Source organism: Triturus cristatus, chromosome 5_1 (genome assembly GCF_964204655.1).
Source record: "Triturus cristatus chromosome 5_1, aTriCri1.1, whole genome shotgun sequence".
Classification (NCBI taxonomy): domain Eukaryota; kingdom Metazoa; phylum Chordata; class Amphibia; order Caudata; family Salamandridae; genus Triturus; species Triturus cristatus.
In genome coordinates this window covers 316,021,650-316,048,351 of record NC_140587.1, presented here as the reverse complement: position 1 = coordinate 316,048,351, position 26,702 = coordinate 316,021,650, and the positions used below count along the sequence as shown (strand labels likewise).

The following is a 26,702-nucleotide window of genomic DNA, read 5'->3' as shown; positions in this document are numbered from 1 at the left end:
AACCTGTCGTGCCTATTTTTCTCCCCACTGATTGATTGTCCGAACATTGATTGTCTTTGACGAATAGTGCTTTTTGAGATATTCTCTGTTTGCAAATAACGTAGAATAGAAATATTCTGTCTAGTCTTTGCAGATAGTGAAGGATAGGTAACGCGGACTTTTGTCCCCCGTTGTAACCCGTCGTGCCTGTCTCTTTCTCACCATTTGATTGTTTGATTGTCCGAACACTGGTTGTTCGATATTGGTTCTTTGGAGGTATTCTCTGCTTACAAATAACGTGGAATAGAGATATTCTGTCTAGTCTTTGCAAGCAGTGAAAAGATAGGTAGTGCAGACTTTTGTCCCCGTTGTAACCCGTCATGCCTATCTTCTCCCCACTGATTGGTAGTTGGTTCTGCCCGGACCGCTTATTAGAGATGAACCATCCGGCTCCACTGGAAGGCACTCCTAATAAGGACATGTTTACTAAATATGGACTAGTCGCTGTAGCTTATAGCAAACTATGACATAAAAATCGCTATAGAAAAACAAAAGGAATCGAGCAAAACCAGTAGGCCACTGGTGGGATCCTTTTGACCCTGCAAAAATAAGGAACACTAGGAAATAACCCTTCGCGAAAAATATGAAACTAGGCGAAGGAGCCAAGCTCACGGTCAAGATGGCCACGAGGTAGCTCGGCTCCGTCGCTCTCGCTGCCTAAGCATGACTGCCCTACCACCCACCCCGCCCAATAAAACGACAAAACCCTACACGAATGGAAGTCTGCTGACACCCACCATCGGCGTCGCCAAACTGGGCTAGATCGCGCACAATTGGGCTATGTCTTTTTCTGGTTATGCAGTAACATCTTTGTGCTCGTTGCCAGATTACAAATATGTACAAACACTCCAACAAAGTAGTATGATTAAAACACTTTAAAAACTTGTAGGTATATGCAACACTCCAACAGGGTAAACACGTTAAAACACTCTTTTTAAACAACTATCTACATGGCAGCCTGCTGCAACATCCATCCCAAAGCATTCACCGTCCGCTTGACACAGTCCCCGCCCCTCCTTCCTCGGAGTAGCAACATTGGGCTGCTTTGGTCTGTCTTTTAGTAGGATTTGGGCTATAAACACGCCTACAAAATCCATCGGCCTGTGAGGCGGCATCAGTGGCGGACTGTTGTGCGAATAGGCCGGAGGCAACACGGCGCGCCGAGATCCGGACGGCACCGAGGTGGTGTCCAGCAAGTTGTTGCGCTGGTCTGGCCATCCTACAATGCTGCGCCGAAAGACGGCGTGGGGTGCCCTGGGGGGAGGCGACGCGAACGGGCCTCCCCAGGTGGAGGCTCCTCAGTTGCAGTAGGGCACCCCTTAGCGTTTCACTCGCCGACCAGTTGCAGTAGGGCACCCCTTAGCGTTTCACTCGCCGACCAGTTGCAGTAGAGCACCCCTTAGTGTTTCACTCGCCGACCAGCTGCAGCAGGACAGCCATTAACGTTTCACCTGCCGGACAACCACCCAGGCGGAGGTTCCTTTCTGCACCAAGTTTCCATTAGCGTTCCACCCAAGAAGTGGGCCCCCGCAGTTGGTTGGTCGGGGGACCCACTCCGGTGGCTGTGGTGGAGAACTGCTGCTGCCACAGGACTCTCAAAATGGCGGCCGGCTTTTCGGACTCAGGCCTGGTCCACTAAGATGGCTCTGGGCTACCTTGGAACTCGGAAGCTTGCCTGCTCGGGCATGGGCCCCACCCTTGAAGACGTCCTCTCAGCTTTGCAGATTCTACGGGATTCATTGGCCCTCGACTCCCGCGGCCTTCCGGTGGGGGCAACCGCCACTATTGCTCGATCATTCCACATTAACTTGTCTTTGCCCCGGGCGGCAGCCATCTTGTCCCCATTTGGTGCCGTGAGAGAGACTGATTCAGGGCGTCGGCAGAGAGACACGCCTGCTGTCCCGCTCTCCGAAAGGACCACGGCGTTGCTGCGAGATGGTGGTGCCTTCATGCTGACGCCAGCTTCTGTTTGAATTACCAGGAGACACTGTAGACTACCAACTCGAATCAGTTCCGGTGGAACCTCAGCATGACCCGGTAGGAAAAAAAAAACTTTGCTTTCCCCACCTTCGAGTCACGGTTCATGCTGTCTGTTCTTTCTGTTGGCGTTAATGAAAATTTTTGAACTCCGGCTGCTAGTTAGTGGAAACATTTAGACTGTACCCTGGACCCACCCGACCTCGCCCCAAAATGGCGCCGATGTAGGCGGGACCTACAACTCCTTATGGCGTTCCGGTTACTTGGCATTGATGTTAAGGGATATGTATACGGTCTTTTTGCACATGGCGGGCGGGGGACGGGGAGGGTACTGACTGGGCATGCGAACAACCTTATTGATGCTGGTCTTCTCATTATTGATTATTTTTATTTTCGCGTTAAGGTAGTGTTGCTCATGATACTCGACGCCTCTTGCACCGTGGCCGGCCTATACGGTTGTAGGCCCGTATTTGTATACTGACATTTTCACAATAAAGAGTTTTCGAAGGACTTATGGAATCAGCGTCATAACAATCGCCTAGGTTGGTAAGGTTTTGAATAATGGCTGTCATTCCCAAACAATAAAAGACAGATAATGCAGACCCTTTGCCTGAATTTTGGATTGATGAAAATTTGTATCCATCACACCTGCCTTTTTCCAGAATTGTTAGAAAATGGTTGACTGTAGCTTAAGGTATCTGCCGAATATAAGGTATGGTATTTTGTCCCATAATATACGACTAATTGAGAAACAAATGCACGAAGAGGGAACTCGAATTTAGGGACAAATAAAATGAAGCATTTTTGGTATAGTAGAAAGGAAAGATATAGTACACAGAAAAAAAAAATGTGAAAAGGATAGTCAAGATCTGTGGTATTATACGTTCAGCAGCTAGTCTGGTACGTGGTAAGTAGAACTTTTTCGTGTTTATGCGCGCTGATGTGCTTTGAATGCTGCCCCCCCGCCCTTCTTTCCTTCTCTGTAGGTTACATCGGAGTTCCGACTGAAGAATGGAGTGGACATGGACCGCACCGTGCTCCATGTAGGGAAAGACATAGACAAGGGCTGTGAGATGGTGCGTGGAGTGCAGACCATCACTGGGAACGTGAAAAACTGTATGGTATGACTGTGCGTACGTGCCCTGATTGTACGGTATGAATGTGTATGTATTGCATATGCCTGGGTCGCTGGAGAGAACGTCTTTGTATGACTGAAATGCTTGTCTATCGATCAAGGGGATGGGAAAATAAGCCCGAATATGGTAACTCCTCGTTTGAATAAACGACTCTCCCTCTCCCGGAAGCTAGTAAATTGGAGGGTGACTTACACCAGAAACTTGAAGGGTCATTTCAGTACGACGAACCCGACTCCAACTGATAACCCAAATGTACCACCAGTGAGTCGATTCGTGTGCTGACTAAATAAGAGAAGTTAAGAATACCCCAGGTCGGGGTTCATCCAAAACCCCCCCTCAGCCCAGAGGTTAGGGATACTGGCATGTTTTAGATTCACCACTTCTTCTTCAATCCACTTAGAAAATAAGAGTTGTACCATTGAACGTCCGACCGATACCCCTCCTCTGCCTCAGTTTGGATCACCGCCTGCCCAGGGGTCGGAAGGCTCCACCGTGAGTATAAACACGACTGGACTAATGTCCGACCGGAAAAAGAGGAGTAAGTATTTTTTTTAAAATGAGGCCTCCAACAAAATTGCCCAGAAAGGGAGGGGAGTAAAAAGTCCGACCCCCCCCCCCCCAAAATAAATTACGGAAAATACTGAAAATACGCAGCACGCATAGAAAAAGGACAGGAAAGGAAAGGTCCCCTTACCCAAAATAGCTCTGTGTCTTCGTCTTAGGTTTCTGTGCTTGATGTATGTACTGTTACACCCTATCCGGTATTTGTGTGTACGTGAACGTTGAATTTATGTTTTTCCCCACCTTGTGTTTTTGTACGTAAAACTGACCCGTGCTGCTCTATGTTGTGTGCACACCAAGTAGCCTATTATCGTGCACGTTTGTCTCTCTCTCTCTCTCTCTCTCTCTCTCGTTTTATGTCGTACGTGTACCAAATAGCCTACTTGATGCGAACGCCTCTCTCTCTCTCTCTCTCTCTCTCTCTCTCTCTCTCTCTCTCTCTCCCTCTCTCTCTCCCTCTCTCTCTCTCTCTCTCTCTCCCTCGCTGAAGGCTCCCTTGCCCTCTTTTTGAATAGATGACGACACTGTACCTCGTCAGTATATGTATAATTGGCCTAAACACGACAGTGTTCGAACAAATTGACAGAAGCAAAACGACCTTATTTTGCCACACTACTACCTCTCCTTTCTGTAAAATGATGGAACTTAATTGGCTGAGAAAGAAAGGACAGGTAAGACGACTGATGTCTCCCAATCTGGCCCTTATAACGGGAACTATATGTCAGTGGTTTTTGTTGTTTTAGGGCTCTAACGACTCCACCTCCATCGCTCAGAATCGCACCGCCCATTGCACAGAAATAGAGCGTCTAAGCACCCTGTCCTTCCAGAATAAGTCCCAGTTCTGTACTAGCCGTCCCTGGATATTTTAAGCAATACAGCTGATGACCTTGTTTTTAAAGATACATCGCCTAAAACTGATAAAGGTTAACTATTGTCTCCAGCAAGAAAAATGTTTAGCTTGTGTTCCTCCCCGAAACAGATATTTGTGAGCCCATGACAGTAGCACCTCGCACTTTTTCATAAACTTAGCAGTCCCTGGAGAAAAATATGAATCAACAGGGCTTGTGTTAGAAAGACGAGTCTCTACCGGAGAAGCCGGTTCGAATTTTGATAGACCAGGAAGTTGATAGATGTCAGACTTCTTGCCACGTTTATAAGGTACAGGAATCAACACCTAGCAGACCTGATGATGGAAATTTGCAGGAACACTCGCAAACCTGCACCACAGCAATGATTAATGAGTTAGTAGCATACACCGACATAAGAGTTAATAGACATCCACCATAGAGTGACCGATAAACGTTTCCCCGACTACTTGGGGTTGGGAGAGAGAATGAAGTGTGTAAACGTCTTCCCTACCAGTTCTCTAAGATTTTTGTTTCTTGTACTCATTCAAAGATAACATGCGGTCATCGGAGGAGAGGGGTCGGACGTGACGCACAGCCTGGCTGCGGATCATGAAACATCTATGGCCTCGACCAAGGGGGAGCCACGGAGCAAAAAGATGCGGGACGAGGCACCATTCTCAGCATGGAAAGCGATAGAAAGAAGGGCTATCCCGAAGCCCCCCTGCTCACTGATCAGCTCGTGCCTGAAGTCCCAGCCCGTCGAGCCCGATTGATGGGCTCAGTGCTAAAAGATTCTGCTCTCCTTGGTCCGCTTTTTGATCCGATCCCACTCCACCCCCTCTTCCCTCGGCCTCCCAAAGCACGCCCCTATCCCCCCCCCCCCTTTTTCATATGGGATTTTGAACTTGACTTGACAAAAGAAGAACGAAATGCGAGTACCTCGTCTCAAGGTACCTATGATAAGATCAGTTAGGGAACAGGACAAAACAGGACTTTGATCCGAGAGCAAAGAATGGTCACACCCTGCAACGTGAAAACCTGGATTTGAGCTGGACCTTAGCTCCACCGCCGGTGCTCAACAGTGCCAACGAAAGAAGAAGAACAATGAGAGCTTACCAGTGAGGGCTCGCTGTAATAGGACACTGGAAAGAAGAACTCTCTTTTGGACATTGTCCCCCCCCCCCCCCCCCCCCTCTGACTGTGACTCATGTTGAGTTGAATTCCTCTCCCAACCACTTTCGTATTGACTATCTTCCAATCGAGTTTTCAAGATATTACATCGGTCACTCCCAACTGTACACTGATAGTTAAGAAACATTAACTTTGTATAATGACAATTGTATAACATCAGCCGTGCACATGACTATGCTGTCTAGTTTGATCCACACGAAGTCTAGGCCTTAAGTAATGTACGCAGTATTCCTTGTTTTGCCAGAACATTTTTACGGTATCATGTTTGTGTTCAAGCGAGCTTCCTTCCTCCTATCTCCGGGTCTGACATATGACGCAGCTGATGTAATTTTATATGCGCTACCTCCTCGCCTATCACATCAACTACATGTAATTATGTACAATTGTGTCAGATTATTCCTGTCTGTCCTAAGACTCTGTACTTTGAAAACAGGAACGCATGAAAGCATTTACGATGTCGTGGCTAAGAATTTAACAGAGGTGGATGTCGGGTAGACAAGCTGGCTAGATATGTTGAAAAGGGAGGACTGTTAAAATCTGGTTTGCGATGTCAACATAATCGGCGCCACCTTGTCCCCTCTCAGGCCCGTACGCTCACTTAAGCAGTAGCCATTTTGAAAGCGCCATGGCCCCTCTGCCCCTCGCCGATCACCAGCGCGTTCCCTTGGCGCTGCGAACACCCCCCCCCCCGCTCTCTCGTGCATTGACCATACACCCCTCCCCTGCGCAACCCTGCCATGGAACCACATCCCGCGCCTGACCAACACCTCCTTTCATCCCATACATGGTCATACATACTTTTGATAACCCCCTTCCTCTGCGCTCGATTGTCCGAACCGATCCCAGGCCATCACCTACCCCTGCGGATGCAGTTTATTGCCCCTACTGTAAGGGAAACACCTCACATCAAAGGGATTACAGTAGATCAAGGCCCCCACCCCCTGAGACCCGACCAGTCGCACACACCCCCGGGAATTGGCGGAATGTCCAGCTGTGTGATAGCCATCTCCTACTGTGGGTGGGATGGGGACTTCCACTGTAGTTATGTGTGGGAACGAGCTTGAAGTGGGGATTCCAAGGATGTCTTTCCGTACATCAAAGTCTCAACAAGAATGTGTCACGTGTAATAAAGCAATAAACTTGTGTATAAGAGGCCAGGCCTCAGAGATGTGGTTAGAGCACCTCGAGACGATACCTTGCTGTCCGATCTGACGTGTTCTGCTCCGACGGAATAAAACTTTGTTTCCTGCCTTCCAGTCTCCTTTGTTGTTTAATCATCGAATGGTATAAGAGGCGATTACCGCCGGGCAATACTTGAAAGGTTATCGACTGAAACTGCCGCTACCATTTAACACCTCTCCCACACCTCCCTCGTGTTGTTTGTCCCTCCTACCTATGTCCATTGTGTTGCTAACCTCCCCCACCCACCCACGGTTATCCCTGCTCGCTCCAACCCTCCCATTGCTGCAAAAAAATGGAACAAAGCCAAATAGCTCTCATGGATGCGAGTGCAATTTGGCTTTGTTTAGTGTTATTTTTTTTAGAAAAATTGCACTGCAATGTGGGCTGCTATGCAACATAGTGTAAGGAAAAAAAGACACTATGACTTGGTTAATGTTAGCCAAGTCATAGCACTTCTTTTTTAATTTTCACTTTAGGCAATGTTGTACTGCAGGGACGCTTCTTTGCAACGTACCTAAAAAAAAAATGACAATCAATAGATTTCGCATAGGTGAAATCTGAAGGCTTTACCAATGCTTATTATGTAAGCCTGGGATCTGGTTTGTGATTTGGTAAAGAACAAAGGTTCCCCTTCTAAATAAATAGAATATTTCATTCTGTTTGTGTGTATTTATACTATGTATTGGCCACATAAGAAGGGGGATTTGCATTTCATGGTATGTTCCGCTTGGCTATTTTAAGATTGTAGTTTGTTTATAGTCAAATAAAAAGCAGGCTCTTGGAGGAGTCCTATTTCCTCTCTTGAATGATGTCTATATTTTAGGTGTACTTGTGTAACTTGTTTTGCAATACCAGTCTGTTAATTTCATGCACTCTGCTTCATTCCATTTCAGGCAAAATTGCAGGTCCTGATAACAGAAGTGAGAACTACATTCTGTAACTCAACACACAAAACACCACATGCTTCCCACATGGGCCACAATCAAAATTACCCCCCTTTCCAACCAGACACAACAATGATCTATGTATGTGATTATCTAAACGCTTTAGTCCAGCGACATATGACAGGATAAGAGCGCAACCCTGGTCATCACGCATGACACCAAGAGATATCCCACTGAGATAACACTGTTATCCATTATCCTTGCACAACCCACTCTGTATCTAGCTACCTGGGCATCAGGGCATATTGTTCCTTTGTAAGCGGCATATGCATCCATCTACAATACGGTACAATAGAAACAGTACTCTATGGTATGATGGATCAGTTCAGGCTGTTGAGTGCTTCCTATGAACAGCAAAAGACGCAGGACTGAGTAATAGCAGGACACAGTCAGCTTTTTTTAAAAGGTTGATACTATGAGTGACATCACTTTCAATTATATTAGAACCTAATATATAAGCACTGAGATACAATTTGATTGTTATCGGTATTAATAATAGTATAGTGAATATGGACTCACCTGCAAAAGACACATCGCTCTTATAATTGCCCTACAAAAACGTTGTGGACTGACATTCATTGTGTATCGTGTATTCATGCTTTGTTTGACGTTTTGTTTTATTTTCAAAACATATAAAAATATTTATTAAAAAAAATAATAATAGTATAGTGAAAAATGAATCAAAATAAGAAAAGAAAAGCAGCTAAAGGTAATGAACAATAATTACTTGAACAGATGTTTTCTTGCTGGCAACAAACATAAACAAAATTATATTAATAAAAAGCATGTCACTTAGGGTGCTTTTTTGTGCTTTTATAAAAATATTTTTTATTTGCATTTTATCAAACAAAGGATGCTGGTCTATGTATCACAGTGGGGTGCTGTAGGCATTAATAACAAATCATTCAGCACAGGAGCGACTGGTGACATAGATGCCATCAGTCCAGTACTGTACAAGAGGACCAGCAGGGGGTCTGCTTACACAGATCATCACCATGGACTTGGAGTGATCGGGATTTGACCAGCTCAGATCCCGATCTGTATACATCAGGGCCACAGGCTGATTTCCAGTTCATCCTCAGCTGTCTGCGAGTAAGTATAAGCGCCAGATCTGCAAATCTGTCAGACACCTTTCTGGATGCACTACGGTCATGAAGGCCTTATAAACACAACTGGGGAGTCAGCTCAAAGCTCCGATCAGTAGCCTGACAAATAACATGGAGGACAATGGTCCAGTACGGTGTCGGTGTCTGGCAAGACCACACCATATGAAAATAATCTGCATCGTCCACATGGCATCAGAGCAGGGCGGCGCTGCGCCGGTGAACTTGGCATGTAGACATAGGGGGGAAGGTATGCCCTCTGGAAGTACTAGAACTGAATGAGTTTGAAGTGAGCATTTCTAGACATCTTGGGGGTATATTCTCGTGCCCTTCTCCAAGCTGTGTCAGATAATTGTGTCCCTAAGTCCTCCTCCCAGCGCTCCTTCAACAAAGTCCTGTAGAGTAACGTAACTGCCCTTGCCTGGCCCGTAATGAGGAATAGAACATGTAGGCACTCATGTCCCGGAGGTTTCGCAGTGCCTTAGCCCCACCATTCATGTACCCCATGCACCAGAGCCCTGTGGAGAAAAAAGTACTCTACTGGGAGGCCATACATCTCCTGCAGCTTAAGAATAGAACCGGTCTCGCCCCCAAAAAATAAATCACCCAATATTGTGAGCCCCACCTGTGTCCACCGGCGCAACCCTGACCAACCCCCAAGGCAATGCCAGCGATGAGCAACCTGCAATGGCCGTTCACTTGTGTATGGTATTTTAGTGCGTGTTCTTTGTAGTGCCCTATCCCGTACATAGCAAGCCATTCTAATCAGTACACTCTTATCTTGAACCATGCAGGAGGGCTTAGGTTTTAACTAAATGCTAGCCAAGAGACCCTTAGAGGGCAATCCATGTTCCTGGTATCACACCCTGTCCCACTGCACAGATCTCCACGGAGCCACTCACTGCATTTGCCCCTCCAAATAATAAAGTTCGAAATTGGGCGCCACCAACCCACCTTCCTCTACCTCTAAGCTCAGTTTCTGTAATGCTTCACAGCGCTGTGATGTTCCTCAGTATAGTGTTAGTAGGATACCGTCCAATTCTCAATAGAACTGCTGTGGAAGTTCTACTGATAGGGCCACAAACGGAGGAGTCGTGGCAGTACCACCATCTTAGAGACAGCTATCTGCCCACCCACCGACAGTGGCAGAGGGGTCCAGAAGGCCAGTGAAGGTCTTAGGGCAGCAATGGCACTGCCAAAAGTGCCCTCATAGAGCATGTATTCGGGATGGTACATGGGCACTCTCAAATAGCAAATGGTGGCTGGTTCCCAGCAAAATGTCTGTGCAGCTGGAAGGGGTCTGATGCAGGATTTACTCCAGTTTACCTCCAGGCTAGAGAAGCGCACAAAATACATCAAAGCTGGCACCACCCCCTCCAGGTCAGGCTTCAACTCTCATTTATAAATGCATGTCATATGCGTATAAGGAGAGATAAAGTCAGTCAGTGGAAAATTGCAAACCTGATAATGGCAACCATGCAAGGCTGTCTGGGCAAATGGATTTAGAGCAAAGCGAACCTCAGAGGGGATAAGGGGCACCCCTGCCTGGTTCTCCATTTGAATGGACACACCTCTGAAATCATCGAGCAGTGCAGACCCGAGCCAATTGGCCAGTCTACAAGAGTTTGGCCACCTGACAAAGGGCACCCCAAAGCCCATGCCATGCAAGGTAGCATACAAGAACTCCCAGCGGAGCGAATCAAACGCTTTTCAGATATTCATGGAAATGACCAAAGAGTCTGGCGTAAGCCATTCCCAATGTTCCAGGAAAAGAAACCGCTGACGGATGTTAGGCTGGGTACTACGGGTAGGAATAAAACCAGTCTGGCTAGTGTGGACCAGAAAGAACAAGTGAGGTAGCAGACGGTTTTCCAGCACTTTACTCAGGATTTTATAGTTGGTGTTGAGCATCGACAGAGGGAGAAATGAGTAAAGGAAAAGTGGTTCCTTATCCTTCTTAGGTATAGACACAATCGTGGCCTCGAGCAGAGAGGGAGGGTTTACTCCCTGCTTCCGGGGGTCGCTAAACAGGGCCACCATCTTAAGGAGGAAGTCTGTTGGCATACATAGGAAAGAATTCAATGGGCAGGCCATCCAACCCAGGGGCCTCCTCCTTCGCCATCTTCTTAATCGCACTCACGCCTCCTGCTCAGTAATATCCACTCCCAATCGCTTCACCATGGCGGCATCTAACACTACCGGAGAGGAGTCCACGATGTAGTTCACCACATCTACCTTAATGACCCCAGGCCTTGCGGAATATATTTATTTATTTTTATTTATTTATTTATAGAGCGTTAAAAATGATCCCGAAGAATATCACTGCGCTAAGTAGCAAGAATTTGTTGTACAGTTACCAGCAGGAGTAGTGGATCTGACAGATATTAGGTTTTAGGAAGCAGCTGGGTTTTAAGTTTTTTCCTAAAAACCAAATAATCTGCTGTAAGGCGTTGGTCTTGAGGTAGTTCGTTCCACTTTTTTGCTGCCAGATATGAGAACGAATGCCCTCCTGGCCTCACTTTCCTTATGCGCTTTGTCCTGGCCTGCGCCTGGTAGAGCGACCGTAGGCACCTCGTAGGAGCGTAAAATTCGATTTTATTCTATAAAATTCTTGGTCCACTGCAGTGTAGTGCCTTATGTGCGTGACTGAGTAGCTTGAACACTGCTCTCTGTCGCATGGGTAGCCAGTGGAGTTGTTTCATGCACATGGATGCTGAGCTCAGTCTGCTTTTATTGCATACCAATTTCGCTGCAGGTTTTGTAGTACATGTAGGCATGTAAAGAGGTAGTCTGCCATGCCTACGAACAAGGCATTGCCATAATCTAGCTTGCTAATGAGCAGGGCCTGTGTGACTGTTTGTCTGCACTCCAATGGGATCCAGGGAAAGAGTCTTCTTAGCATTTTCAGAGTTGCAAAGCCTCTTCCACACAGGGCCCGCACATGGTCCTTCATGGAAAGTGTATTGTCAATGAGGATGCCTACATTTTTAGAACATTGCTTGGGTACTGGGGCATCTCCCAGGGTTTGTGGCCCTATAGAACTCGGAAATAATGAAGGAACGCAGTATTTTTCTCCTTCGTAATAAAGACATCCCTCCCCAAGGTGTCATGGACCTGGAGAATAGTATGCCCTCTCACCTCTTCCTGCAGAAGCCAAGCAAGCATTTTCCCAGACTTGTCTCTCTCAGCATGAGGCCTAGTAACATATGCTGTATAATCATATTACTGCAGGCGTTCCACCGGAGCGTGCAGTTTCACCGGTTCATCTAGAGTGCGTTCCTTGCCCTCCACAGTCCACTCCAGGTCACGGGGAAGCTCATAATTCACTATTTCCCGTTGTTTAATATCAGAGTGCAATTGAGCAGGAACCCTAATTTTGTTAGAAATGCAGTAATCCTGTTTCACCACTTTCATAGCTTCCTACTCCATCCCTTCTGAGGAGACCAAGCCCGCCTTATGGAGCCATTAACGGGTAACTTCCTGACTCATAGAAGCCTGTAAGTCCTGGTCATCAAGCAGAGTGGGGTACAAGGGCCAATTGGAGACACCCGACCATTTAAAGGAACACTGCAGGGGGTAATGGTCCGAATACTTTCTTGCCAAATACTCTGCGTCAGACACTCTTGTACACATCGGCTTACAGCTAAATATGCCATCCAGTCTCACTGCCAGGTCGTGCAATCCAGAGCAGGAGGAATACATACTGGTCTATATAGAACACACTCCCTCACGACCTCTATTTCTTTAACCGTTAGCAAGCATCTAGTATGGGCTAGGCATTGTAGTATAAAAAGTTTGACACTTCAGCAGTATAATTAATTTATCATAGTTTTATTATTCAAAATTAGTTATATCAAAATACGTATAATTTTTTTCCCATTTTTTTTATAAAACAATAAAGACATACATTTTCATTTAAGTATAATCTTTTTTAACATAGTTGCACACTACCAACACATGGTAGACTGAATATAACATGTTACTCCAGACCCCTGAATAAAAATAGTGAACACAAATTCACTCAATCACAACCACACGCATTCATACATTATTCAAAACCAATAATCATATTTGGATCATGGGGGGACTTTAGACCTGCTTAGTCTCTGCAACCCTGTCGGGTAAGCTGATTTAACAGGGTTTGGCCAGAAGGTCGACGCACGTTTCGGTGTGTTAGAAACAGTTGGAAACCACCTTCCTCAGGACCGTACCAAATAGAGTGGTTTGTTACAACCAACCAAGGGGTACAGAGGGAATACTTATGCACCTGGAATCTGTAAAAATGCCGACTCAGTTGGGTTCGAGCACTACACATAGGTGCTAATATTTTCTAATTGCTCTCATTTCTGTGTGGTAATTATACATGACCTTGAAATCAGATAACCTAAGCGGTTTCCTAAGACATGTATGTCGTGTCCTCTATGTAGGTAAATTGTATCGCGGTGTGAATGTATCGTTGGAAAAGTATTTGTACTGAGGGGTGAATGGTTCTTAGTTCATGCGATCCCTCTCAGAATATCCCGCAATGAATTTCAAAAGGCTTCGTGTCTCACTTAGGGTCGTCCCGGCACCATATGGTTTTGCACCCTCCAGTAAGCAATAAAGCCCCACTGCGATCCCAGGCGTGGAAAGCCTCTGCCATTCTATGCGCCTGTGCGTGTGCGATCTATCCAAGTCAAGGTACGCTACACATTTCATATCGCCTCCCACTATGCTCAAATAGGGAAGCACCAACGTGAGGAAAAGGGCGAAGCTGAAAGGGAAACTTGACTGGTCCACATTCGGGGCATATACATTTAGCAAGGCAACGTCCCATCCAATTGACCTAGCAGCATCCTGGTCAAAAACTGTCCTATTCAATTGGAAAAAAAAATATTATTATATGATTGCTTATGTAGTGTTTCCACTTCACAAACAAGTACCTGGAGCACCGTTAAAAATATTTCAAGCCCGTCCCCATTAAACAAAAACACTAAATCAAATCCTGAATTCTGTATAAAATGTCTTCTTCCTTCCTTGTATTGAAACAAAACTTTTCAATACAATGGAAAGGAGGAGCTATCTGTATACATTTTAAAAGCAAAAATAATTATATGGACTCAAATACAAGGACAGGGCATGACTGCCCAGGAATGTGTTGTTTTTTTAGGACTACCTCCATGGGGATTGCACAGTAAGTATTTTGTGCAGCCACATTTTGTTTCAATACAAGGTGTACGGTGGTCCCTGTCATAAAAATGTAGAATGCGGGCCACTACTGAGCGGGATGGGGTTCCAGTGCAAGGTGGTCGTGCAGGTAATCTATGAGGCCATTCCAGGGCATAAAACTTAGATAGGCCCTCCCGGGCCACTACATCTTGAAGGCAACCTTCCAGGAAGCCCAGCATGAAGTCACCCTCAATTTACAACAGTAGGCCCAAAACCCAGATACTATTCCGACTGGCTCTCTTCTCCTGATAATCCAGTCGAGCAGCCAGCCGTCGTGTGTGGGCCTCTAATTCCATGAGGCGAGGTTCCGTGGTTTGGGCTGCAGATGCCACGGTCTGCACAGAGACCTCCAAAGTGGTGCCCCTTTCAGATAGTTTCTTGGAGTCCTCTCAGATGAGGCCCAGTTCCACTGTAATGGAATCTATCTTACCTTCCAGGCGTTCCCCAGAGGCATCGATCGTGGACCCAGAGTGTTTTTTAACTTACTTTCAATGTGAGATGTATCACCTTCACTCTGACCCTGCTTGATTCCCTCTTGGGAGGCACCCATTGATATATGCACCCCACAACAAGAGTCACGGGTGAAGCAAGGGTGATCGCCAATCGGTCCAGCTCAGGCCCCCAACAACTATATCAGAAACATCAGTCCCCAAGGGGATTGGAGATTACCAGGAGTCCCTGGCAAGTGCAGCCGTGTTGGGGGGTGGGGGGAGGGGAGGAAAAGGAGCCCAGTCGAGGTAACCTGCCACAGTATCCATCCCCCTAGAGGCCACAATAGCTCCGCTCACCTAGGCTGTCTCCAAATACCCCCTCAGGGCCAAAACACTGGTTGTGGGTTCCCAGCTTCTCCCAGTGACACCAGTAGGGTGCGGTCAGGGGAATGGCCTCACCTGGCACACGAACATTAAGTGCGCTGAGGGAGGACCCCTGGTTCCCTACATGTATACCTCTAGGGGGAGGTAACCCCCTTTTCAGGGGTACTCATAACACTTTGTTCCAGGGGCTCTCTCTCTCCAAACTGGGCTTCACCCGGGGACAACGCCCATAGTCCCTGTGGCCCCCGCTAGCTATGTGGCTCGCCATCTTGGTCGTGTCGGGCTCCTTACCCGATCGGGCTCCCTTGCTGCCTACCACGGCGGTTTGGTCCTCCTATCGTCCACTTACCCCCACTGTGGTCAGTGGTCCAAGAGCATCTCTGTAGGGTCGGAGGGGTGTGCAGTACAGCTGCAAGAGGACTGAGCCTTTCAACTTCGTGACCCTCGCTAACATTATAGGCCACCATCTTTAGGAGTGTTGGACGTCACAACTGATCCAGCTCCGTCTTCTTTTACAGTTGCATGTTAGTCAGTCAAGCTACCGCCCGCAAGCCCCACCGGGTTCTCTGCAGGCCAGGGGTGTGCCGCCGGGGCAATCTGGGCACGTATGATGGCTGCAAGTGGTTGGGGGTTCCTGGTTGGTGACAAGCTTGCACCGTCCATGTCCTCACCCCCCCCCCCCCCCCCCACTCTTCTTCAGGGTGTTCTGTTCTGTGCAAACATACTTTTCTTAATATGAGAATGCCAGTGAAATTGTAAGACAACTAAACTGTTTCTAGATAAGATGATTCCATCTTGAATAGTATTGGCGCTGACTGTGATATCTAAATAATTTGTAGAGACTATTTACACAGATGTCTTTTGTTGCAGGCTTAGGCTTCACGAGGAAAAGGTCATTAAAGATAGAAGACATCATCTAAAGACATATCCAAACTGCTTTGTTGCCAAAGAACTGATTGACTGGCTGATTGATCGCAAGGAAGCCGCGGACAGGGAGACAGCAGTCAAGCTGGTTCAGAAACTGTTTGACAGCAGCATCATTCATCACGGTAAGTACAAGGCAATGTATCCGTTTGTACTACATATGGAGAAAAGTTAGGATTCATGAGCAGTGGTACTTTAATATCAAAAGGGAAAAGTTACAACTTAGCAAGAATATCCCTAATAAATACAAAATCAAAGTAACTTTAAGCAGGCATGGTAGCTACTATTATTTTGTGAATATATTATTTGGATGTTATTCAATATTTTTCGCATTTTCTAAATTCTACTTAATTTTCATGTGGAATAATATTGACGAAGGATGTCCAAGGTGTATATATTTGCATTTTTCTTGATGACCACTAGGAAACTGTCCGAATATATGTAATTGAGAGAGTTGCATTAGAATGGCTTTTTAATTAATATGGAAATCTCTAAGGAATTGTGTTGCTTCAACCTAGCTGCGTAACAACAAAGTAATGCAGTTAGAGGATGTTGGGTGACTATTTGAAATCGAACAAAATTCTGGGGTATAGGGCTGGCTGTTCTGTGTTAGGCCAAGGAAGGCAGTGGGTGCAATGAGATCTCCATCGCTAACTGATAATGCGGTCCAGAAGAAATTTCATTAGCAGCAATTCGGAGAAACCGATTCGTGGAGGATTGTTGCTCATATTCTGCATGCATACATGATGAATGCTTACCTCTGCATTTTTTAGGTCTCGCCTGAGCCAGCGTGCATTCGCTGCTCTGCGAGGCTTTTAGTAAAGGCTTTAAACTCGAAACAAACGCTCGTGCGTGTGTTTTTTTTTTAATCTCCCGCTATTGGCCTTTGCATGCGTCTGTCTAACAAAGACAGCACGCAATTGGCCCAAGGCGGGTGCATGTCCCGCCTTCTTTCTCCCCTGGCCTTGGGTGCTCGGGAGCGAGCATCAGCGCCATCTGTTTCCAATTATCGCGCCCGCGTCAAGCGTTCGTGTTAATTGGAAACTGGAAACAGATGGAGCTCGTGCTGGCCCTGGTGCACTTTTGCTACAAACGCGGCGCTTTCACTTTTGCTGCTGACCTGGCACGTGCGGCCGCGCTTGTTAATGGGGGCAGTAGTGGCACTTCTCAGCGTGTTTGAATGTGGAGGATCTGCTCACTTTCAATTAATTACTCATCTAGCCACGCCACCCATTCATTTACGCGCATACCCATGTATGCACTCACCAGAGACATTACTAGAGGTAAGTACGCATAGAGAACTCTGCTCCTGCAAACTTTCACTGATTGTAATGAACAAAATACAACAATCAAGCTATTTAACGGCCACGTTTTGTATTTGTCATCCATTACAGCATTCATATTATGGGTCTGTGCACACAGCACGTCTGTAGTTGTTACAGCAGACTGCTATCGCTGAGTTTGGGAGGTCTGGTTCCCGTGAGCTTATTGATTCATTGTATGACCTTCGGCATTTGTTTTCTTCCTCTATCTTGCCATCTCATTTACAAACTGGTAGGTCGCGGGGCAAGGAACCTGAAGCGACGTCACGATACTCAGATGTGTGAAAGCTGAGAGGCCAACACTTACTTTCCTTACCAGTTTAGTTTACCGAGCTCTGAGATGCGACACTCTAATTTACACCCATTCCACGCGCACCCTTCTGGGGAACAACGAAGGATGACGTGGGTGTGGGCCGCGGATGCGTTGCACGTAGGTCACACATACTTTCAGACTGCCGTTACTTTTTAAGTTCGCGACAGTAATTTTTAAAGCCGATTTAAAAAAAATATAGTATTAGATCTATATTGGTGGCACTTTGCTTTTTACTCAGATTGCAACTGATGGATGTATCGTGTATTCTAGAAAGATTATTAATGTCCATAAACAACGTGAGCTTCATTTATAGACCTGCTGTTGAGTTGTCTGCCAATGTAACCGATCTGTGCTATATGTGAATTTTAGTGGAAGTATTCTATAAAAGGATTTTCTGTTGCATTATGAGATATTGTAAAATTATGTGAGGCTGTATGTTGGGTATTCGAATTTTTACTGTTTGAAAGACAGCGTCTCAAGTAAATAAATATATCGATTCTGATACCCCCACCCCGGTGTCAGCTGTCTTTAGACACAACTTTCGATACTGGCCGATACGTTTTAATTCGTGCACTGATGCCCCGCCCCCTGCTGGCCAGGTGCACAACCGCTCTCGGCACAGCTTGGAGGTCAATGCTCGGCCATTCACCAAAACAACCACATGCACTACAGCGCCGGCAACGGCAGTGCACTGCAGCGTCCCTTGCTGCAGTGCTGGGCACGGTCTTCAGTTCATTGTAGAGCTAGGGATGCGGCTTCACTGCAACTCAGCAGGCACTATGGCGCTTTGTGTTACAGCACACCACACAGCACTAGATGGCAGAGCACTGCAGCACCCCCCTAGTGCAGTGCTGTACATCATCCTCAGCTCTGTCAGTCGATCTGGGAATGAGAATTCACTACAACCCAGCGCAGAGCTCTGAGACAGGGCACAATCACCAATGCACTATAGCGCTTTATATTGCGACACACAGCGCTAGCGGCAGCGTACTGCAGCATCCCCAGTGCAGTGCTGTGCATCATGCTCAGTTCTTTGTCAAGTGGGGGATAGTGCTTCAATACAACCCACATTAGATGATTTGCCCAGAAGCACAGGATGTTGCTCTGAGATTTGAACCCTGACCCCCAGCTCCTGAGTGGGCAGCTTAGGCTGCTGCATCGCCCCTCCCCCTCCATCTCCACCCCCCTTTTGAAAACAGCAGTTGGTCTAACACTGTGCCGCACAATATGGAGTTTTTGGGGGTAACTATCATTTTAAGATGGAAATCATGGTTTGCTAAAACGAGCAAATTATGCAGCAGATAAAGTACTACGCAGCAGCTATCGTATATCCATAATTGTGATGTAAACTCTGCGGCAGCCTAATCACATTATTCTATAGGTCCTGTGTCTATATGACCCCTGCTCTGGCTATGTCAAAAACTCAAAGTGTGGATACAATCTCTACTGCAAATCTCACCACCAATGAGGCCTGCTCTTCCAACTCTTTAATCTCGCCTATTTAAAACTGACCCTAAAATCTTTTGACTTTGACTCTTTCTTAGCAAAAATCAAGACAACTTAATTGCTTCAGCGCTTAATAAGCTCATCATTTTTCCCATCCAAACCATCACTCATTCACCAACAGAAAATCAATTCTAAATCATTCACTGCCTTCATGAAATTCCCCATCCACTTACTTCCTCGTTCACTGTAATCTGCTTTTTCAACCTGTGTACGAGATTGAGCATTGTTCTAGCTGGTGTTGGATCTGATGTAGACATTCTTGTTTATTATAACTTTTCAACATGCTGCCCAGCAGCCACACTGCTCTACAACATAGCTTAAAAACAAATGCAAAACCAAAACCTCTGACTAAGCACTTATAAGGTCCCAAAGGCGAGACCTATTGGCTATGCCAATGCTTGTTCTTATTTGCATGTCTTAATTTCCAGTCTCTTAGTATTTGAGCCTCTTGTGTTGAGTTGGCCCATGGAAGTGTTACATTTTACTGACAAGTAGGGTGGGACTGTGTTTGGCGCTTCCTTGCTTCATCTGTAACAGGTCCTGGACATTTATGTTGTCATATTTTTCAGTTTTAGTACCTTATTTCAAATACATGTTCTATGTAACTATGACGGAGGAAAACTGATTACAGACATTTAATAAAAGAAGGGAACTGTTGCTCCTTTCACGGAGTCTGTGACTGCAGGCGCATGCTACCTCAGGGATCTGTTGCATCCTACCCTTTATTCCTCAGTTCCTTCCGGCAAAGATGGCTAGAATGCCTTTGTAAATGGATGTGAATATTTTTTCTTTTTTATTGATAATTTTGGAGCAGTGTCAGAACACTCTAAGTCGACTTTGAAGAGCCAGGAAGTGAATGGGGTTTTGTACAAACAGGAGAAGTCACAAAGGGGTTTTCAGGGTTCATTAACCCCTTCCATGCTTCCGGCCGTCGTGCGCAACGGTGCTCGTGTGCGCACGACGGCTCCCGGCCGTCATGGCATATGGCCCGGGAATCCGTCTGGTGCAGGCACCAGAGTGATTTCTATTTCACCCCTGTAGCCTTTGGAGCTAGGGGAGAGCTTCCTCAGCTCCCGAGGCCCCCACCCCACCGTTTCAGTGAAATGACGATCAGCCCCCACCCGCGCCAGCATTACAGCCTTTCTGCCCCTCCCTGGGGGGCAGTAGCCCCCAATTAAAGCCCACTTGACGCCAGGGATTTTTCATTGCCATATATAATTAGGGTGGGGGCTGCCCAAAACTGGCACGCCAATGCCCCCACCCCCTGCCACCATTACAGCCTTTCTGCCACCCCCGGGGGGCAGAAAGCCCACTAGACGCCAGGGATTATTTATTTTTATTCGTGTAGGGGTAGGGGCTGCCCAAAATGGGCATAACAATCCCCCCTCCTCCACCCCCAGAGAAATTCCAGTCTTTCTGCCCCCTGGGAGGGCAGATGGGGGCAGTGGCCCCTGATCTGCCCCCTGGGGGAGCAGAAAGCCCACTAGGCGCCAGCGATAATGCTGGCTTTTTTATGCGTGGGGTGGGGGGCTGCCCAAAAGGGTCATACCAACGCCCCCACCCCACAAAAATAGCCACAGTCTTTCTGCCCCTTGGGGGCATATCGGGGCGACCCCCCCCCCCCCTCCCCCGATTTCCCCCCCACCCCCAGGGCAGCAGAAAGCCCACTAGGCTCCGACCTTTTTTTTGCAACCTGTGGATTTTGGGCCCTAGCGCAGCTGGCATGTAGGGAAACCTAGCAAACCTGTAAATGTTTTATAAATAGACACCAAGGGAAATGTTGGTTTTCTGACAAAAGTCTGCTTGTCCCTAAAAGTTGGGAAGATGGTGATTTCAGCACCACAACCCCTTTTTAGGTCTCGCCTAGCGACGCAGCGCATCTGCTGCTCGCCTTGGCGAGATCTATTGCTGTCGGTTACTTGGCCGAAGGGGGACAGGAGATGTGCACGACTACGGACAGGAAATGTGAATGCGTGCACATCGCCAGTCCCTCCCTGTCTCCTGCACGCTGTGCCAGTGCGGACAGGAGATGTGCACGCGCACGGCCGTCGGAGGTTAATCCAGGCGTAGGAATCAGATTGTAGATTTATAACACTAGTAAAGAGATTTACTTCCATATATTGTGCGACCAAGGGGCGGGGCGCGGACGTTACGTGGTGGGAATGCTCTGGGACTGGAAGTGTTTCCCCGCCAAACTTACGTGTTTGTGGGAGTTCTCGCAATCCGTTCCCTCCTGTGACACGGTCCAAAATGTAATATTGTCCGGGCAGGAGTACGTCTTTAAGGACTCCCCCAAAAAATTTTGGGATGCAGGGGAATGGGTTTCTGTAATTGAGAGGGATTTGAGCATGCGTAAATGTACGTTACCTATATCTGTTTCCAAAAATATCCATATACGCATGTGAGAATGTTGAGATTTACAAAGAATTCCACAACTGGCGTCACGAAAGTGTGATTGTCATCATGGTTTCCCGGTAGTACTCCTACAATCCTCTGCCAATTCCAAAATGTCAGAAATTTACTCCTGGGTGACTTTTCTTCAGAATCGACCCTATATCTGTCGCATCCAGGTCAGCAGAGCCGTTGTAGAGCCAGAGAACAAGATCAGCAGAGCTGCTCTAGAGCCTGAGAACCAGATCAGCAGAGCTGCTTCAAAGCCAGAGAACCAGGTCAGCAGAGCTGCTCTAGAGCCAGAGAACCAGGTCAGCAGAGCTGCTTTAGAGCCAGGGAACCAGGTCAGTAGAGCTGCTTTAGAGCTAGAGAACCAGGTCAGTAGAGCTGCTCTAGAGCCAGAAAACCAGGTCAACAGAGCGGCTGTAGAGCCAGAGAACAAGGTCAGCAGAGCCGTTGTAGAGCCAGAGTTCCAGATCAGCTGAACTGCTATATAGCCAGAGAACCAGGTCAGCAAAGCCATTGTAGAGCTAGAGAACCAGGTCAGCAGAGTTGCTCTAGAGCCAGAGAACTAGGTCAGCAGAGCCGCTGTAGAGCCAGAGAACCAGGTCAGCAGGGCTGCTTTAGAGCCAGAGAACCAGGTCAGCAGAGCTGCTCTAGAGCCTGAGAACCAGGTCAGCAGAGCCGTTGTAGAGCCAGAGAACCAGGTCAGCAGAGCCGTTGTAGAGCCAGAGAACCAGGTCAGCAGAGCCGTTGTAGAGCCAGAGAACCAGGTCAGCAGAGCTGCTGTAGAGCCAGAGAACCAGGTCAGCACAGCTGCTTTAGAGCCAGAGAACCAGGTAAGCTGAGCTGAGCTGCTGTAGAGCCAGAGAACCAGGTCAGCAGTATATACATTCACACTAGGATGTTTTTCTTTTCTTCTCTTTTCTCACCCTTTCATAAACTTAGATGCCGTATCACTGGCAGTTAGCATGAATTTAGTTGAATTTATGCAGCATTGTGGTGCGGTCTGGATATTTAAGATCACTTTTTCCAACTGTGTATATGTCTTGATTGTGCTACTTCTCGGGCTACATTGTGATGAGGCTCTGAGGGTTATTTATACACCTTGGCTTTAAACTGTTTGCCAATAACGTATGTGCCCTGACTGAAGGATTTCCACTGCCACAGGACATTAAGGCCCAGGGGGATTTTATTAATGATGTATTAAATTCCTTGCTAATACCAGATGATTCAAGCTTCAATGGACACCAAAAGGTTGCAACACTACTTAAGAGCAGGATTTTCTCTGGGATATATGTGTGCTCATAGAGTGAGTGGCAATCGACTGGCATCTTTAAAGCATTCTGCCAACGACATTGGGGCTTATTTAAAAGCCCCTTCCGCCGCCGCTGTGTCACTTTTTCCCACACAAAAGTGAAGCACCGGCGGTGCAAGGGACTTGTAAATAAGCCCCATTGTGCCCATTTGAACGCAATAAAACAGTTACGTAACCTTCACACCACGGAAAAGGTGAAATAAAGCACCAGTTTCTAAAGTTATTGCTCTTTTCACAGTTACTGGTAACTCAAGTCTCCTGCCTGAGGTCTACTACATTTATTGGAATTTAAAACTTCAGGTATCAAAATGCAAAGTTGTGTGAGCTATTAGCCTTACACTGGCTGATCAACTGCCTCCTACCATAGGACTGTTACGAGTGTCTACAAATCTAAGATTGTATTTTGGAAAGTAGATGATGCACCTCATGCCTGCAACATAAAACGAGCATTTGCAATGCAATAGGGCTGGCATTACTAAAAGTTTGAGCTATTGGCGTTGCAAATGATAATGTTTGTTAGTTTTTGTTAAAGAATATTCCAGCAGTAGCATAAGTATTGAAATATAATCCACGTAGACCACCAGTACCACCACCACTAACAACACCATTACCACCACCACCAGTACCAATACCACCACCACTACCACCACCGCTACAACCATCACAAGTACCATAACCACCACTACAATTATTACTATTACTACTCTGTGGTGATAGTAATAATAATAGTGGTAGTTATGGTACTGGTGGAAAATTACTATTATAAATTACAATACCTGTTAATTTTTCAAGAGGCATTGCCATTTACAATACCAATAGCTCTAAAACTCGCAGTTGCAAGACCTATTGCATTATAAATGCTTGTTTGATACTATTTGCAGAGAAAAAACCAGACGCTTTCATCTGGAGCCTTTTTTTCCCATTTTGCCCCCCAAAAATCCAAATTTAGAGGTATTTTGGCTAATTTCTGGGTCCCCTCCTGGGGAATCCACAAACCCTGGGTACCTTTAGAATCCCCATGATGTTGGAAAAAAAGGACGCAAATTTGGGGTGGATACCTTATGTGGTCTAAAAGTTACAGGGGCCTAAGCTCGAACTACCCCAAATAGCCAAAAAAAGGCTTAGCACAGGAGGGGGAGGCCTAGCAGCGAAGGGGTTAATAGCATGGGAAGGACATTATATAACACCTACCAATAATCTTTCTTTTTTTACATATATATTTTTAATATCATTTCACAGGCCAATAATTTGTTTCTTAAATTGTATTACTTTGCAGCTGATACTGACTCTAGATTTCCAGTTCTTAGAGGAATGGTGGGAAGGGAAGGCTTGGAGCTCCTTGTGTATTTTAAGTAGTCTTACTTTACCTGTAAGACTTTCAGGTCTCTATTGCTATGCTGTTTTAATTTGAGTGTTGATGGAACAAAGTTTCCATCTGCTACAGACCTTCCTAGTATATCCCACTTTGTAGTGTTGTGTGCATTCACTCTGGACCTTATGGTATCTGGACCAGCGTCCCTTGTGTATGATACATAGTGGGGCCTCATCGCATAATAGTACCATCCACCTCGGTGGACGGTATTCTTAATTTGCTGGGCAGTAATCTATCGTAACGCAGTCAGGGACCTGGCAGCCAGTTTCAACATAACAGCATTCTTCATTGAACAAGTGGATGTAGAGGCGAAAAGAATCTCCTACACTGTGTTTGCTAAATGACCTTCAACCTATATTTGTCTGCAAATTCAAAGGGGACCATGTTGAAACACCGGAGTGGTGACATTTCAACAATTGCTTAAACCAAAGAAACAACATAGCTAGCCGCAGCTAGTCAAAAGCAGACCTGCCTGGTTGATGCTAAGACTAAAAAGTAAGGTTCACCTTACAGCAGCCCTTCAATGTTCCAGAGAGGGATTACTTTCTATAATAACCTATAACCTGGTATTTGTAAAGCGCAAACTAATCACCTGTAGGGGTCTCAAGACGCCGGGGACCGTGGGGGATAGGTGAGATATTGCCCAGAGTCACATGATGCTGAGCTGAGCTGCCTCCGGTGCTGGGGATTGAACCGGGAGCCCCACGCTCCACAGTCAGCCGCTCTGGCCGCTGCGCCACACCTCTCCCTTTTTTAAAGAAAAAAAACCTATAACTTTCTGCAATCCTTTATGCAAAAGACGAATCCGCTAGATAGCCCATAACTGTGACCAGCATCACAATGGCTGGGTGGATGATCTCACTACCTTCACCAGTGACCACATGTAGCAAGAATATGAGGTCCATCGGTAGAACCTCTGAAAGAAGAATGTGATAAAAGAGAAAAGAGAGACACCGGACCTGCACTCTGATTTGCCACTTGTACTGGACACAAATGTATGCAGGTTGAAGTGGTAGTGACGAGAGAGATGTTAGTAACCTGTTAGTGGTCCTGCATGTATCTGTAACGGTGAAAAGGTTATATTTTAGCTATATCTCTGTGTAACCAGCTCTCTGTATTCCAATATGAAACGTGCTATTCTTGAAACTGAAGCAATACAAGACATGAGAGCCTTTATATATGTATCATCATAACTTCTGACTTCATGATAAAATGACTACCTCACACTTCGCAACTATGCGCTCTCTCATGAAGTTAAGCATAGTTTCTACTTGACTCTTATGCTAATTGAAAAGTAGTTATGAGTTATTAACTTTCTGTGGTTACTATCATTAGTAGTTGATATACCACCCTTAGTACATTATGCATAATTATATACATACACATTTTTTGTTAAGCATATCTTGACATGAGAATACTTCCTGTTCCATTCTAGTTTAAAACTAAAAGTTAAATACAAAAGTTCCTAATATCTTTAGCAATGGGCTAAGTCAAATGCTCAGAGTGGTTCAAAAGTCTGTTTTTCGACACACCTTGATTTTTAGAATCCTTTGATACTCCCAAAGCAGCTGTTATTGTTTAATAAAATCTTGAATCCATGTGGCAAGGTCTGGCAACATTTTCGCCCAGATGTCTAGCTATCATGCTGTGAAACATGAGGATGGTTATACCCATATTTCAAGATGGGCACCATCAGCTGGACTGCTGGAAAATGTAATTTATCATCAGGACGCCATTGTGTAGGGTGTTCTCCACGTCTGTAATCATCACACCAGACAGCGTCGATGCTCATGGTAACACTGCTAGCCTTTTCTTCTCTGAAATGGATTTAGTGTGAGCTGGTTTGGAGTATTGGGCCTCCACTGAGCGATAAGCAGTAAGGTATGCATTCTAACATTCCCCCTAACTTTCTGGTGCCAATTCCAACAGGGGTGCAAATTGCATGCTCAAAATTGCACCCACTAATTACTAATATCAGTGATGTGGTAATTAGTAGATGCAATATGTGCAAGATTTTAACCTTTCTGGACAGTGTAAATCAGAATTTGCCATTCTGATTTGTGGCAGGTTCAACCTGGTGAAAATTGCCAGACTAACACCCATGTTAGATGCATATTGTCTGGAAAAATGCATACTCCCTTTTACTTTAATGCACTCTAGATTTCCCAATCAGACTGGAAGGAATATCATGAATATGTGGTAAAACAGGAAGCGTGCATTTTTTTGCAGTTTTAAAGCTTATTTACCACCTGTGTAGAATAATAATCAGTTGGTTTTAAATAAAATTCAATCAATCAGTGGCTTTATATAGTGTGCTACTCATGCGTGAGGGTCTCAAGGCGCTGGGGGAGGGGAGGATGGCGGCTCCGGGTCAGTCAGTCAGTCAGTCGAAGAGCTAGGTCTTGAGGTCCTTCCTGAACGTGTGCAGAGTCGGGGAGTGTCTGATGTTCACAGGGAGCTCGTTCCAGGTTCTCGCTGCGATGTAGGGGAAAGCTCTTCTGCCGGTTCTGTTTCTGCGGATGCAGGGGACCTCTGCCAGGGCGAGGTCGGCA

At 46.2% G+C, this 26,702-nt stretch overlaps 1 protein-coding gene across 1 annotated transcript in view; it reads left to right on the top strand.

Moving 5' to 3' along the window:
• DEPTOR (DEP domain containing MTOR interacting protein) overlaps positions 1–26,702 on the top strand; it is a 652,417-nt gene that overhangs the window by 243,796 nt on the left and 381,919 nt on the right. Inside the window, exon 3 of the mRNA XM_085605045.1 lies at positions 15,875–16,053. Coding sequence (XP_085461171.1) covers positions 15,875–16,053 — 179 coding nt within the window. The remainder of the gene's footprint in view (positions 1–15,874; positions 16,054–26,702) is intronic.